General features: G+C 39.4%; 1 protein-coding gene across 1 annotated transcript; it reads right to left on the bottom strand.

Moving 5' to 3' along the window:
* Positions 1–3,593: 3,593 nt before the first annotated feature.
* Positions 3,594–15,211, bottom strand: LOC146378352 (membrane-spanning 4-domains subfamily A member 15-like). The gene is made up of 7 exons (XM_084942658.1): positions 15,075–15,211; positions 12,799–13,823; positions 11,977–12,093; positions 7,090–7,146; positions 6,693–6,793; positions 6,243–6,390; positions 3,594–6,076 (listed from the first exon to the last, which is right to left on the bottom strand). The coding sequence occupies exons 2-7, from the start codon at positions 13,027–13,029 to the stop codon at positions 6,011–6,013; spliced, it is 720 nt and encodes a 239-aa protein (XP_084798784.1). The 5' UTR covers positions 13,030–13,823; positions 15,075–15,211; the 3' UTR covers positions 3,594–6,010.
* Positions 15,212–16,630: the final 1,419 nt, after the last annotated feature.

Genomic DNA, 16,630 nt, shown 5'->3' with positions numbered 1-16,630 from the left:
CTTTCTCTACACCGTTATATTTGTGCCACAAAACCAGCCAATCACAGACTTGGATGCAAAAAAATCTGATTGGCTGTTCTGGTCTCTAATCAGCTCGAAATGACGAAATGCAATATCCCAGAATCCATTTCGTCCAAAACTCAAAGGAGGCATCGGCGTAGGAACACAGAGTGGCAGAGTTTGAAATATTACTCTTTCTGGGTCACAAAATAAAATTTAAAGATATTTTCATGCGAGAATGGTGCTGTGTAAACTTCAAATACCTGCTCGATTTATCAAGACATCACATATTTGCAAAAGTGCTCTAACGTTTTCGGAGATGCCTGTTGTCAAAGGCTTTATGGCCGTTCCTATAAGACCTGGTGGGCCGGTCTCCAGCCAAAATGCCGGGTCGATTTTTTTTGTCCCAGTCCAGCACTGGTTCAGCCCTTAGCGCTTTTTTTTCTTGTTTTCAGTGGTAATGCCTATGATTGTGCCAGAGCACATTTCAATCAACCATGGGCATTTCACAGGGCTGGACAGGGACAAAAGAAATCGGCCCGGGCATAGACCGGCCCACCAGGTATTGAAGCCATAAAGCCTTTGAATGAAAACAAACGCTGCTGTGACAGTGACGTACACTGTCTTGTTGGTATATGTTGTGGATAGGCGTAGCTTTGGGTCACGTGGTGTCAGTAATAGTAATAGTGATTGCTATATCACCTGTTCACGGCCTGAGGGAATTTTTGTGAATGAGTGGGTGATGGGGGAAGTCGACTTTTGCTGACCGCTCAAGCTTAGAATGTTTTTGATCACTTTTTTCCTATGGATTCTAAGGATTTGATAACAAATAACGGAGTTTTTAACCTGGAACTTTGATTTACGTTTTGAACAGCGGGCCCGTCAACATTATTCCCATATTCAGCTGCTCGGAGACTCAAAGGCTTGACAGTCGCCAATAGTATATGTATGATTTCTATACATTTTACGTCAGATAAAAGCTTTGTTCGTAAGATTCAGATAATTATTTTTTAAAAGCAAGACATTTTAAATGAGAATAAGAAAGAAAAGTATTTCTTTGTGTCCCCCTTTCCCTGTTAATGCCCTACCTGGCCCCCTGGCAAAAGCTTTGCTAGATCCGCCCCTGCACAGTTACCAGCTGTCAGCTACATAGAAAAGGATCCTGGTGTTATTTGTCTCTCAGAAACAGTTCATAACTTCCCTTCAACTCATTCATGTCACCTAAAAGGTAAACCTGTTTCTCCATCACCTGTTCAGCTCTGATGATTAAGGATATCTCCTGGTTTCATCTTCATGTTTCCCTCTCACCACATATCCAAACTGACAGGCTCCAGCAAACATCAGCTGATACTAGAAATTACAATTAAATAAATTCTAACAACAGCTGATCAAGCTTAAACATGCTGCTGTTGTTTAACACGACATCCGCTGGTTTCCTCTTTGTGGCGCAAAGTGGGAGATAAACAAACAAGAGAGAAAAGCCGATCAGCTGATCATTGATCAGTTTCATGATTGAAGTAGGACAGGAAGGGGGGGGGGGGGGGGACGCAGAGAATAACAGAAGATGCAGCTGTGCAGCAAAGACACAGAATAACTCCAGCTTTGTGTCTTTTTTCCATTCTAGCTGAAGTCCGGGACAAACTGCGTCCCTTCTCAGCTCAATACGAAACACATAAAAGTAACCATTCCATTTTTTAAGGAGCCGTTGGCAACTCTATTAACTAACCTTATGAATAAAATAAAGTTCACTATCAGTAACATCATAGCACCCACCCAGCTGTATAGAAACTCATGCTAGCTAGTTATTGTAACTGATTATAAAAAGTTAGCACAACGAAAATAAACTCCACCTAAACTTGGTTTATATCTGACCCAGATAGACTGCAGGTCATAACTTCTTACCTGAAGTTCAGTTCACCTGACAGTCGGACCGGCGGCCGCCTCGGGTCTCTCCTCCTCCTGCCTCCCTTTCCCTCATCCACCTGCTGGCCTCTGTGGAAGCTCCGCCACAGCCACCACCAAACAACTGAGTTATTTTTACACATCGGCCAGCATCTGGCCAATCCACCACCTCTCATTGTTCATGCGTTACAAAAAAATAAATAAGTCATCCCCACCGGGCAAATGCCTGGTATGCCCGATGGCCAGTCCAGCTATGGCATTTCAGATTTCAACAGGTTGTTGGTCTCTGGAAATGAAATGTCTTGTAGCGGACAAATATGTTTTTTAATGGCACAAATAATTTGTGGGGCATCTTATTGTGACACCTGATTGTTCTTTCATTTTAGTTATAGTAGTGTTTTTAAATGGTTGCACAAAATGAAAAAAAAAACCAAAAACCCTCCAATGTAATGCCTGCATTTTTAAATATATATTTGTATATGTTTACAGAATTTGTGCATACGTTTTCAAAATTTACAGTTTATATTTGCATTTCAAGTTATGAAGTTTTTTTGTAAAAAAACCAAAAGAAAAAACCAAAAGAAAAAACTACTACTAGGATTTTGTGTTTTGTGTAATTTCAGATCAGTTGTGTTAATATGTCAATGAAAAAACAACCAAATTCAGACACGTGAGGTTAAGCTGAAAAAAATAAGTCCAAAATAGCCAATTATACTTTGGACTTTAGAGGGTTAACCCTCATGAAAACATGGGTTTAAATTTGTATTCACTGCAGGGCAGATTTCTGACATTTAGTTTTAACTTTAAGCAACAATTAGATTTTTTTTCTAACAGAAAAACAGTGTGAAACTTACGTTAGACTTGTGTTTGTAAATGAACCATTCATGTTATTTTCTGGATTTTGTATTTATTGAGCTACATATTTATTTATTTTATAGGCTATACAGTACAAAAAATCCAATTGTGCTTGTTTTATGTAACTGAAATGTTTAATTTTGTGGGCTACAGAAAATAATTAAGTTATAGACTATATGTATATGACAAGTGTGTAAACATACATAGAGTTAAAAGGATTCAAATGCAGTAACCACCTGCATGTGTTTGGAAAAAAGAAAAAGCTTTGATTTTCTTCCATTTGATTTTCATGCCACCCCAAGAATATTTCTCTAGATTCGCTCCTGGTTTGTCCTTGATGTGTGTGTGCTCATGTAAACTGTATTGAGAAAAAAAAGAGTTAATTTTGTAAATTATGGTTATTATAAAAGTGTTAAGTAGGATGATCCAAGGAATAATAATTGGCTAACAACCAGGCTTTCCTAGTGAGGGTGCAGTGTCACTTTACTGCTTTCATGTTCTATGGGCTAATAAAATGTATCAACTTCCACATTATCACTTCATGTGGATAGCCCCTTTGGTGCCAGCGGCGGTCTCAAGGCTAGAGCTGAACAACAACACCCTGATAACGACTGTGTTTATTCTGTTCCTTCCCATTCCATGCAAGGCCACCTGGGTTGGCTGGAAGACTGTTTACTTAGCCTGGCAGGGCGAAGGACACTGTCTCAGCTGAAGTCTGGACACGCACACACATACATATACACTGATATACACACACTTATCCCCCCTCCCTTTCCAAACGCCTTCGACGCTTATTCCCTTCCGATGCTGCACCCTTTACCCACCCCTGTTGCTTGTCATGTGTTTCTTTGGTGTATTAAGAGTTTTTCATGTGCAGAGGTGTTTTTTTCTGTTCTCAAACTGATCTCCCTGTTGGAGCTCAGTCTGGGGGGAGTTATTTTTTCTCCTTATCTTTCCTCATGTGGTGCATTTTCCATTGTTATACCTCTCTGACCTGTCTTCCCCATGTGATGTTTTGTGTAATGTATGTATGGTCGGAGGGTAAGATGGCGCCGCCATTGCGTGCAATAGGTCGGCAGCCTTATGAAATTTTCCCTTGTGGGACTAATAAAGGTATATCAAATCAATTTCATGTATCCTTGTATGATAACTGTTGAGAGTATCTTCTCCAGTGAAATTCTTTGGATTTTCCAGGACAGGTGTTGGGTCACAGGTTTTAAAGCCAACATGATAACTTTATCTAGCCAATGGTTTGGAGATCCAACTTTTTAAATCCAATGAAAATCAAATTACTCAAAAAAAAATCCTCTGGAAAGAAGTAGCAGGCATTCTTGAAACACAATTTAATAAGCAGACTCATATGAACAGCAAGATAGTACATTAAGACAGAATAGAAAAACAACAGATAGAAAAGAAGCAAAGCAAACCCTGGGGTGTAGAGCCATAAGCACAGACTGCAGAGTCTCACCAAGAGAGACAGAAAAGAGCCTGGTGGACCGCTGACCCATCTTTTATAGGGGTCAGGAATCACTCCTGCTACTGGGTAACTTTCCACTCGTCCTCCAGCCAAAAACAGCAGATGCAGGATCAGGTGCAGGTCAGGGGTGTGGCCAGGAGCCATCTTCAGATGGATCACGTTTAATGAATACATTTGAATGCTAACCAATAAATAAAAAAAAGAAACCATTGTTGTGCTTTGTCACAATAGGCCATAACATGTCAAATGTTACACATTAATCCTGATTATTAAATCTCAAAACAAGCAGTATGCATAAACTTATGATGTGGATAATACTTGGCCTAAATATATTGGTTACATACAATTTATATATATAGGTTAAATGCTTAAAATGCTAATTCTAATATATATAAACACTTCAGTGTAGGTAAAGTGTGCATATATATGATTATATAGTACTGTTATGATCCTTAAGGTGATTTAATTGTGATCTGTTCACTATTTTTGCTGCACTCGTTCTGTTTTTTTAAGAGACATGTTTTGGTTGTAATGCATTAGAGCAAAACGTCTGGTGACGTTCAGTGCAGATATATAGGTATCCATTCATCCATCCATCCATCCATCCATCCATTTTCTTACGCTTATCCAGGGCTGAGTCGCGGGGGCAGCAGCCCAAGCAGAGAAGCCAGACCTCCCTCTTCCCAGCCACCTCCTCTAGCTTGTCCGGGGGAACACCCAGGCCAGCAGAGAGATATAATCTCTCCAGCGTGTCCTGGGTCTGCCCTGGAGCCTCCTCCCGGTGGGACATGCCCGGGACACTTCATCCAGGAGGCAGCCCCTGCCGAATGGCCGAACGTCTCACCTTATCTCTAAGGGAGAGGCCAGCCACCCTACGGAGGAAGCCCATTTCTGCTGCTTGTATCCGCGATCTCGTTCTTTCGGTCACTACCCACAGCTCTTGACCATAGGTGAGGGTAAGGACATAGGTCGAACGGTAAATTGAGAGCTTTGCTTTTACACTCAGCTCTCTCTTCACCACAACAGACCAGTACTGCGGCCGCTTCACCAATCCGTCTGTCGATCTCCCGCTCCCTTCTTCCGTCACTTGTGAACAAGACCCTGAGATACTTAAACTCCTCCACTTGGGGTATAGATATACATGTCATCCAAAAATCCACAGCACGGGAAGTTGTCAAAACCATTCAAAAAGGTTCTAGTATCTGTCCAAACTGCCCTGCAGAGCGTCCTCAGTCCAGTCATACTAGCACTAATAAAGGAGACGAAATTTGAAAACTCTCGAGTCATTTCAAAACACTACGATGACGAAAACACTCAGCCCACAGCTTCACAAAAAGACTTCATAACCCATCTCTTGACATCATGGATCTATATACAATATATGCATGATCTCATAAGCTTAGAGATGGCTTCAAATTAGATATCATTACAAAATTTTAAATAAGTTTATTCTAATAATAACTATGCTTAAAAATGTGATAACCTTTTTAAGCATAGTTATAATGTTAGAAGTGATTGCTTTCGCCACTAAAACACATTGCATCCATGATGGTCACAACTAAAATAATAACATCACTGCCAAAAGTATATAGACAGTGTTGCCTCAGTGCCTCAGCTTCAATGACTAAAGACCTACAGCCCTCACGTCTGTAGTCAAATGCTGATGAAATGTGCAACAGATTCCGTTATTTTTATGTAACATGGACCAATATAGTCGTAGTACAGAGTCAAAGCTATGAAGGCACATGCTTACAATTCCTCACAGCACAATTACATTCAGACTGTAGGCTTAGTGGTAACTTCCTCGAAAAGTGGTTTGTAGAGCTCTGGGTCATCAGTGCTCTAAAAAAGAAAATATTGGTGAAGTAAAATGACACTAAATCTTTTTGGCTTTTGAGCAAGTCACCAAATATTCACAAACTTCCACACAAGAACTCAAAACAAAGACAAAAGAAAAAAAAACCCTCCACATTTTCAGCCAACATTTTCTGCGATGCTAGTCTATTACCCTGGTTTGTCCCTTTTCTTTGCTCTTCAGACTCTTGATCCCCAAGACGACTGAGCTGATGGTGACGCAGAGCTCCAGGACTGACAGCACAATTAGCACAGCAATGATGCTTCTGTAGAGCATCTGTTGGGATACAAACAACAGTGCTCAATTTTATTGCAGTAATACCCCTAGGATCAGAGGCTCAGACCCTTTGAACGGAGAGTGGGCGGAGACTTCTGTACAGACGTGACTGTGATCGCAACATCCTCCTACAGTCAAAAACCTACATATACTATTATCTGATTACCAGCTGCAAATCCACAGATTTCGGAAGCAGAAACCTGTGATTATATCTACAAAACAATTAAAACCGTATATTTTCCACTTGTCAGTTAGGTATTTGAACCTGAACTAACCTTAACTACACTTACCATAATTACTGTTTTGCCGCCGTAGCATTCTTAACACATTTCCGGCCAATATAGATTAGATACACTGATGCTATACAGCACAATAGCTGCAATGGCAAAAGCAACGCCAGTCAGATTCAGAATCACATTGACGATAACCTGAAATACAAGATGGGTCAGTTAGTGTAAAATAAAATTTTAGACATTAGAAGGCTGGTCGGTTAAAAGTTTTACAGTCAGTCAGTGCAGGAAAGCTTGCAGTGGTTGGTATTAAAGCTCTGCAGCTCCATCCTACATAAATACATATACATAGATGTGCATACATGAGACCTGGCGTAAACTTGTATATTGAAATAGAATATTATACTTCTACTTTCATATCTTCAACTTAAACAGGAAAAAGAAGAGACAACGAAATTCAAGTTGTCCTTCTAAGGTACATCTGAACTACTCACCAGACATGGACTTGGATACTTGTCAGACAAAATGCTGACGATTCCAAACATGATGAACTACACAAGACAAAAAAGCAAAGACATTAAAGTTACATTCCTCCAACTGAACGAGGAGACACATCATGTGTCTAAGGTGACAACAAGAAACTGCAATATATCAATAAAACCACAGAAGTAAGGGATTAAGATTTCCAGTAATAAAACACATTTGATTTCATAAGATCCTCCTGATTTGTCTTAAGTACCAAGTCTGATACTCTACATACTCTGAACCCCGGTTTCTCAACCACTGTGCCGTGGCACACAGATGTGCTGTGAGAAATGGTCAGGTGTGCCGTGGGAGATAATCTGGTTCCACCTAATTCGTACTCTAAGGAATTGGCATGAGTAACGGGCAGAACAATTACATTCTCTTCCACTAGAAGACAATACAACTACCTGCTCTAATTAAATGGGTTGCCAACTGCCAGTAAAATAGAAGAAGACGAAGGAGATATTACATAATAGTCATGCAGTGAGACGATGCAGCAAGTAATACCAATAGATAAATATTTGAAAAGAACCTGACCTGGGTTCTGGAGAAAATTCCTACCCAGGAAGTAGCATGAGTAGTGGTCATGATCTCTGTCATTCCAGGAAAGGAGCAGATACTGAGGAACAAAGTTGTAATTGACTTTGTTTTGTTTGATAAACAATTAGATGTTTCTGAGGATAAATATTAAATTGACATTTATTTTTGTTTGGCAATCACTTAACAGCTATAGCATTAACTGGTATTTGTTTTTGCAGTTTGACCTTTCAATTCCAGTCAAAGTAAACTTTATTGTCACCTCTGCTATATACAGTTCAGTATATAGAGAGATGAGACGAAGAGGCTCCAGTTCTATACAGTGCAAAAGAACAACAATAAATACAGGAAGAGTGAGAATGAGAAGAATAAATATATGTACAATTTGAGACCGAGGTAAGAGGAGTAAAATATACACTTTGAGGTAAAAATGGTTAATAACAGTCTAAAAATTTACAATTGAAATTTTGAACTGACTTTGAAGCGGTTTAAAATGACCAACGTAGCAGCTTTACAGTTTACAGTGTGAAACACTTGATCTGTCATTAGTTGTTATCAGTAAACTGCTGTAGAGTTAACTGCTATTTGTTTTTGCATCTGAACTTTGTATCTTCATCATTTAATTGAGTTATCAGTTAACACTCTTAGAGTAACTGCTGTTTGTTTCTGATCCTTGCATTTGATCTTGGGATTAATTTCTGTCATCAGTTGATGACAAGTAAATAGTCTTGGGGCCATTTGTTTTGTTTTTGCATTTGATCTTATAATGGATTTTTGTCAGGTATGATTTTCTTTGATTGATTCATATATACAGTTAATTGCGTGAGTCAATTTCTAAATTAATTTTCATTTTTGTTTGTTTTGATTCTGAAGACAATTACTCTTAAGTCGATTGCTAAATTGACTTTTATTTTTGTTTGATTAATTTCTAATCAAGTATTGATACAGATTCTTTTTTAGTTAATTCTTACATTGATTTTTGACATTGTTGATTTCATCTTTTATTAGTTTAGTACAGTGTGTTTGTTTTTGAATTTTTTACCAGCTGGGTTGCACTGCTCTGATTTTCCTTGCGTTAAATTAGAATGATTGCATTTGCAGTTTTATTTCAGTATTACTTTCTTTACAGTTGAAGTTTGCAGTTTTGTGAAAAGAGAAAAACATTGCATTGTCATCATTTTCAAATAGAGGACTAATTCTTAGCAATTGATGAAGAAATTTCAAAGAATAACGGAGAAAAAACATAACAGAAAAGTAAAGGAAATAAATAATAATTAGACCTGCAAGTAAGCGAGTCCTTATTCCTAGATATAGCATCTTGTCTTGGGTGGGGGCAATAGCCAGGAGTGCAACCATATTCTAAATAGAGAAGCAAGCTAATGAAGAATATGAGCAGGCAGAATGGACGAAAAAAGGGATACAATCAGGAGGAAGGAAACCAAGAGGAAGGAAATGGACAAGAAGCGAGAGCACGTGATGACAACCTTAGATATGTGCTAAAGTGGTGTGTCAATCGTGAACGAAACGGCTCTTAGAGACGGATCTTTGAAGTGAACGGGTGTTTTTTTCTTTCTTTCTCTCACCCTCTCTCTCGCACTTTTTTCCGCTTCACTCCGCAGGTGAGCCTTGTGCTTTGCGCTGGGCAGAGGGGGGAGGGGCGGTAGTTACACTCGCTGTAGCACAAGAACAGAGCGGGAGGGAGAGAGAGAGAAAGAGAGCCAGGGACAACAACGTCACATTAGAAAGGTATAGTAATCATCCACAACTACTTTCAGTTGCGAATGATAAAGGATTCATAAAGTTTATTCATGCAGGCCCATATGACAGAGAATATGCATGTTCTTTTTGTTTTCATATTATAATTTATATTTAATTTTGTTGTGGTTTGCAGTGTTTGTGTTGTTTCACTTTAAATTTGTTTAAAAGGAAAAAGCTGAAAATTTAAATAGTTAAAAGTTGAAATGTAAAAAGTTGGTTTTTGTATTATATGATTTATTTATTACATTTTATGTGGAGTGAATAAATAAAAGTATATTTACGGTGGCCCCTAGAGACAAAGCACGTACAAAATCCAAAACACGTACAAGAGACAACAGAAGTGCTCCAGGATGCTGGGCGCAGTGTTGAGCTTTTGTTACCTAGTGGCTACACAAGCCTGGAAGTACCAACGACCGGATTTGGTGTGTGGTAGTAACAGGTAAATGAACTTTTTTTTAAAAAATTATTTGAATATACATGAGTGCTTGTGTATAAATACACAAACAATACACATATGCTTTCAATTGTGTAATTTAAATGATCTAGGTAGTTCTGTTTTGGAAGTTCAGTTAACGCTAGAAATGTGTTTTGGAGTTTGTACGTGCTTTGTCTCTAGGGACCACCGTATATATTTAGATATAAATATATATAAATAAAACCATTTTTTACATTAGTAATTCCTTTGTGCATAATTTTATATTGTTGTTAATAATAATTAAATTAATTAAAGCAACAAAACAACCTGAAGAGCCGGCTGGGAGCCGAAAAAGCCGGCTCTTTTTAGTGAGCCGAGCCGAAAGAGCCGGTTCGCTAAAAAGAGCCAGAAATCCCATCACTAATGTGCTATTGGATGCTAAGAGGAAAAGAAAGACAAGTAAGAATCCAAGATCCAGACCACAAATTACAAGTTGAAGCCCAAAAATTACAAACGTCATCACAAAGAACCGGGGCATAAACTACAACACCTGGAGCTTCTACCTGACTTTTTGAGTTTGCCTAGATCTGACAGCACACCTGGGAACACCGGTTATCCAGTGAAGTGAAAGGTGCTAACCGCTAGGCTAACTGGCAACAAGATGCCTCCCTTCTCCACAGATGACTACCACAGCCTCCTGCAGAAGATTGCAGTACTGGAGACAAAAATTCATCGCTTAGAAGTAAACGTGGAGGTAAATGCACTGTGTAGAAATGAAACAACCTTGCCATTGATTCAAAACAATGGCAATGAGCAAGCTAGTATACAGCTAAGGAGCACAGATAATGTGACCCAGAAATAAAACTCTGACATAAACATGACATAAACATGTCTCCTGGAAGGGGGAGGACATATCACAAGCAGGGCACGGCCAGCTGAAATCTCTGAAACCGACTTGCCTTCACTTCAGCTGAACTTCATTCAACCATGGCCTGCAAAGACTCCGCCAAATTCTTCACAGACAAAATCCAAAAGATTAGACAAGCAATTGGAACATCAACAGCAGATTCAGGATATGTACCTTGTCCATGGAAAAACAGTTTAAACACCATGAAACAGTTTCACCCTATTAACAGCAAGGACCTGGAGGACATCTTAGGTCAACTGAACTCCTCCTCTTGCTGTTTAGATGTCCTGCCAACAAGTTTTTTCAAAAAGGTCTCAAAGACTTTAGAGTCAGACCTGTTACAGATCGTCAACTTTTCTTATCAGGCGAGTTTCCAGAACCACTAAAAACTGCTGTAATTAAACCTATACTGAAAAAGGACAATCTTGACAAGACACAAAGAACAACTAAAATGATTAAATAAAGCTGTTTTTTGATATTTTTATATACATATCACATGTACTCATAAACTTGTTGGCGCTCTGTGTTTTTGAGGGTCGGGAGCCTCTGTCAGAGCCATGTCTGGACTGAAATATTGAGAATTGGCATAAAGCGCAGAGGGTCTTTGTTGCTAGATGCTCACACATCACACCAAATAACAGTCAGGATGATATTTTCTGGGCCAAGGGAGTCCGAACAGAATGTCCCAAACTTAGATAATAAATTAGAATCGGTATCAGGATAATATCAAAGCAAGGCAGGGAGGATTTTTTTTTGTCTGCGTCATTCCAGGAAAGGAGCAGATAATGAGGGATGTGAACAGACGTGAGCGGGGGAAGGAGACTCAAAGGGTGACAACAGGACTGCCACGTCAGTTCCAGAAGAAGAAAGTCATAATAATAATGTGTTATTGTTGGGATATAAAACTGTATTGCCCGATTCAGGGTCATGCTTTTTGTCGAGTCACATGGCTGCTTTCACAGAGAGGTCCAACGCTGCCGAAGCAAATGAAATCTTTTCAAAAGACAGATATTTCTCCTGTACTTCCTTCGAAGAAATTGAAAATGACAGATGTCCATGTTTTGGGATATTATTTCCACATTTTGATTCGTCTGACCACAGTTATACACTTTGCTTCTGTTACCAGTGAACCTAATACGCTGCAAAAAGTTTCTCCGGCAGCTCCTTTGAGTAGTATTTACTTATGTGGATCCAATCTTAGTTCAAAAAAATGAGGAAAAAGCTGCTTAGCTTGCTTACCAACCCTCCCATCCAACAAGGATAGCCGATATAACTCATGGTCCATGATCCATCATGTTGGCTTATAAGGATTGATCCGAGGACAACATTGAGAAGCCCAATCATAATCTGCAGAGTCTGAGAAAGAAGTCGCACAGAATGAACAACATGTGATGATGTGGTGTTCAACGCCAGTCATAGGATATGCTGTATACTGGAGCACTTTCTCTCAGGCTTTTTCTGTAGTGTGATGAGGAAACTCTTAAACCATCCATCCATTCTCTTCTGCTTATCCTTTTACAAGGTCGCGGGAGGCCTGGAGCCTATCCCAGCTGTCTTAGGACGAGAGGCAGAGTACACCCTGGACAGACTCGACACGGAAAGACCCCAGCCTGATGGTGGAAGTGAAGTCAGGAGGAGGCAACATCGCTAACCATCGTGCTGCCCTCTTTTAAACCACAGTGGATAAAAGCTTCTCACTTTTAAGTCCAATAAATTTGTCAGTGAGAGAGTTAGACTCACGTGGAGTAAGGAAACATGACACTGATACAAAGCCGGTGGCATCCCTGACACATATAAAATTTACCTTTACTCTGTCTTCTTGGAAGGCTTTCTGACATTAATAGGAGGCAACAATAGTTCTGACAGTGTTTTATCTCCTGAATGTTTAAATGTAAGCCTTTAAAGGAGTATGTGGTGGAAGCAAAGAAGAAGCTCATTAAAAGAATATTAACTAAACGTGTATCAGACTAAGTTAGCAGTTCATTTGCATTTTTAATACATAGGCTAACTGGCATGTATTAATCTGGAGGCTTATCTGAAGCTTTAAAGGTTGTAGCTCACCCCCAGCACTATCTCAGAAGGTCTTTTGAGGCGCCTCAGGTGTTGAGACACTTTGCAGCACACTGGACTGCTGCAAAGGGTCTTGAGGATCTGGCACAGAGGTGGCCAAGGGCTATTAGGGTCAGAGGTCAAGGTGAGTATAGTGACTCCATCAGCCTTGGACACAGTGACAGACATCCTGCCTGTAGATCCTGGAGACTGAAAGAGAGAAGAGTAGAAAAAAATGAACATAGTCTGAATCACATTAAGGCCCCAGCTGTGGAGAAATGGCTGAACTCATTGAAGTGTTAAGACAAAACATTTATTTAACTTGTGCAAATAACAAAATAAAAAATAAAGTAACCCAACGGATTTGACACAACGGTGGCACTTCGTTCATCTTGCAATACTTCACACAGAACCACATAGACCTAACTATGGGGCTACACCAAGCATTGTGCGACTCTTCTACTATTCCCAGCTTTAACATTTCTGCCAATTCCTTGTGCACAATTTGTCTTTCGTGCTCAGGTAACATGTAGTGGTGCGAACACACCATCACACCAGCCTGCGTTTCAAAGTGATGCTTCATGAGATTTGTATGGCAGAACATAACTGCAAAACACTCTCAAAACAGTGCTGCAGCGCCATGCAGCCTCCTGAACGCCAAGGGCCAGTCCTCCCATCCCATCTGGAAGGGGCGCCGATGGTCCTCAGGGCCCCAGTCAGTCCACGATGGCTCTCCTAACGCCAGAAAGGACACGTACACTGTTGTGAGAAGGCTCAGCGCCGCCACCTGGGCTTCCACTAGTATGTGACCGTGGTTGCCTGGAACACCTCCAGAATTGCTTGGGGGTCATCTGGGGAGCTTGGGTTTCAGCACCACTGTAACCCAAAGGACCCGACATGATGCAGAAACGTGCGTTTTGCCTTTGTTTATTTGCTACAATATCACTTTTTGCACTTTCCAGCGCACACTTCTTCGGCTCCAGATCTGCACCAGTGCTCTGCTCCAGCAGCTCTTCTCCTCTCCGGCCCGGCCACTACTGAAATAGGGAAGGCATGATTAGATGATGCTTGTCGACTGTAAACACCAGCCTTCCCTGACACCACACCCTGAACCCACTGCTTCACTCCTCCTCTGCAGCTGAGCTACCAACCACACCCTGTCACACTATTGTCTTATATTAATTCTTATAAAATCACCTTATAATGAAGGTGAGCTCCATTAACAGTAACTTATACTGAATGGCTGTTAATTATAATTAAATAAAATAACTTGTATATAAATAAATTACTACATAAAGTGATGCAGTTATGTTTACATTTGCTGTCCATGTGCTATACATTTAAATATTAGATAAAGATGATGATTAACTGAATAACAGTACTAAAGAAAAACACTCACAGTCACTTTATTAACCATTAAACTGCTTGTTAGTGAAATATCTAATGAAAGCACTTTAAAGTATTTAAACATGCAGATATTGGAAAGATGACCTGCTGAGGTTAAAGTGAAGAAAGGTGATTTAAGTGGTCTTCGGTAAGAGATGAGCTGGTCTGAATATTACAGAAACTGATGATCTACTTAGACAATGATCTCTAAGGTTTACAGAAAAATGTCCATAATGACAAATTCAGTGAGGTCTATGAGAGAAAAATACCTTGTTTATTATAGAGGTCAGAGAAGAATGGCCAGACTGCTTTGAGCTTTAACAAAGGTGTTTGGAATAAAATGATTAAATAAGTTGTTTTTATGTGTTTTTTTATACACATTCCAGTTGTGCTCATTAAGAGTTGGCACTCTGTATAATAAAGGTCAAAAGCATCAATTCAGTGCTATGATTGAATTGAATTATTGAGGCTGACGTGCTGAGTTGCAGAAGGATTTGCAAACATGCTTACACATCATAACTAATTAAAATCAGGGTGACATTTCTCTGGGGCAAGGCAGTCTGAATAGAACGTCTGAATAAGTAGAAGCAACAGGTTGATCAGCGTATCTGTGCCAGGCAGAATTAAACCAGCTCTGAAGGCAAAAGGGCTCCTATTAGCAGCATGCACGCAATAAAGTGGCATTGGAGAGTATTTCTGAAACCGAGACTGAGAAATCATGAAACAAATATCAGACAGATTGTACTGTAATTCCATCTTCCTCTGAAATTAAGTAACAGCGTAAAGCTGCATGAAAAATTCAGAACTTAATTCTCTTTTAATTAGCTTTGTTGATATTTTTGAAATCGTCTGGACTTTTTTTTTTTTTATCCTCCTCATATTAGGAAAGTGCTGTTACCTACCAGAGAGAAAACTCGACGTTGATCTGCTGTAAAGCGGAGGAAGCTCGACTTTACTCCTGTAAATGTTTGAAAGTCCAAAGTGACTGCGCTGCTACCAGCGGCAGGGAGCGAAACTGCGTCGACTGTTCCGGAAAATCGAGCTATGATTTTGGTCAGCCTTTTTTCTGGACACTATAATATGACGCAGTATGACGTAATTCAACTATTACAGTAATACAGCTCCACCCGTGACTGGCACCACGGAGCGCATTGCAGCTTTCCAAGTTAGTCCTACAGGCCCCGCTTTGATCTCCAGCCCCTGTTTACCAATAATTACGTCACATTAACCTAAATTACAATACAAAATAAAACAAAAACCAATTTACTTGTCAGAGCAGAAGAAAAGCAAGCAAGATCCAAATTAATATCTGCTTGTATGTTTGTTGCGCAGCTATTGTTGGGTGCGAAATTTTGCCCGTTGTTCTTCCGCCCACAAGGAAGATATAAACAAATTAACCCTTAACTCAACGTCCAGTTAAACACACTGATAATTGAAAATAATCCAATATAGAAGAATGACCCTCACTAGCAAAAAGGAACAACACAGTGAAAAACGTTGGTGGACTAATTTAGCAATATTTTAAATGAACTCCGGTTATAACTATATATTATAAATATTTATATAAACATCTGCAAACCCTTTTTATATTACTTTGACATTGTGTTGTTTTTTTTCAATTTTTATAAAAAGTTTAGCTAAAATGATGATAATTTATGACAAAAATTTAGCAAATAAACTTTTTTATGAGGCTTCATCAAATTTGGGACTATTGAAAAGAATTACGGTGCTCTCTGGTGGACACATATGAAAGCAGACGTGTCACTACATTAACCTAAGGATAAGGAAACATTATAATAATCAAAGCGCCGATTTTTATCTATTTATTTAGGCATTAAGTGAAACAGCAAATTGTTGTAGAAATAATGACTGTTCGTAGGATTTTAGTGGACGCACAGAAAACCTCCAAGAAGTGTGTTATATTATAACATAATTATAATTAATTTTGGATGGCATTTACGTATTAAATAACTACTATTGTTATTAAGCTTGAAACAGCGTTATTGCTAAAATTTTAAGAAACAGGTGAACGTGACAGAAAATCGCAACTGCGCCAATCCTCCAAAAGTTTACAAGAAAATGAATCACTGACGGGATTTGTGCTGCGTGTTTTGGTGGTGATTGCAGAGGTGGGAAGTAACGAAGTACACATACTTTGTCGCTGTACTTAAGTAGAATTTTCAGGTATCTGAAGTTTACTTGAGTGTTTCTTTATTTATTTATTTTTAGTGGGGGGCGGGCGGGGGGTTGTTATTGTTCTTTTGGTCTGTAGGCTACATGTGACATTATATTTCTTCAGATTGTGAAAGGTGCTGCAAATCAAACTGAGTCAGACTACCTGTGTCATTTATAGGCTGCTTAAAAATGCTCTGCAGGTTACTGCAGGATGAACAGGTTAGTTTGCTGTACTGTGATGGATTTAGATCAAAAAGCCTGTACTACTACTCAGTCTACTGGA

Source organism: Perissodus microlepis, chromosome 11 (genome assembly GCF_051167445.1).
Source record: "Perissodus microlepis isolate ML-2025 ecotype Zambia chromosome 11, ASM5116744v1, whole genome shotgun sequence".
Taxonomy (NCBI): domain Eukaryota; kingdom Metazoa; phylum Chordata; class Actinopteri; order Cichliformes; family Cichlidae; genus Perissodus; species Perissodus microlepis.
Note: the sequence above shows the minus strand (reverse complement) of the source record. Positions and strands in the feature narration are given on the sequence as shown.

Coding starts and splice junctions, on each gene's coding strand:
- LOC146378352 (XM_084942658.1), bottom strand. CDS start 13,029: ATGTTCATTTTTTTCTACTCTTCTCTCTTTCAGTCTCCAGGATCTACA. Junction 7,147..11,976: donor CTTGTTGGATGGGAGGGTTG/GTAAGCAAGCTA, acceptor TGTCTTGTGTAG/TTCATCATGTTTGGAATCGT. Junction 6,794..7,089: donor AGTATCCAAGTCCATGTCTG/GTGAGTAGTTCA, acceptor CTTGTATTTCAG/GTTATCGTCAATGTGATTCT.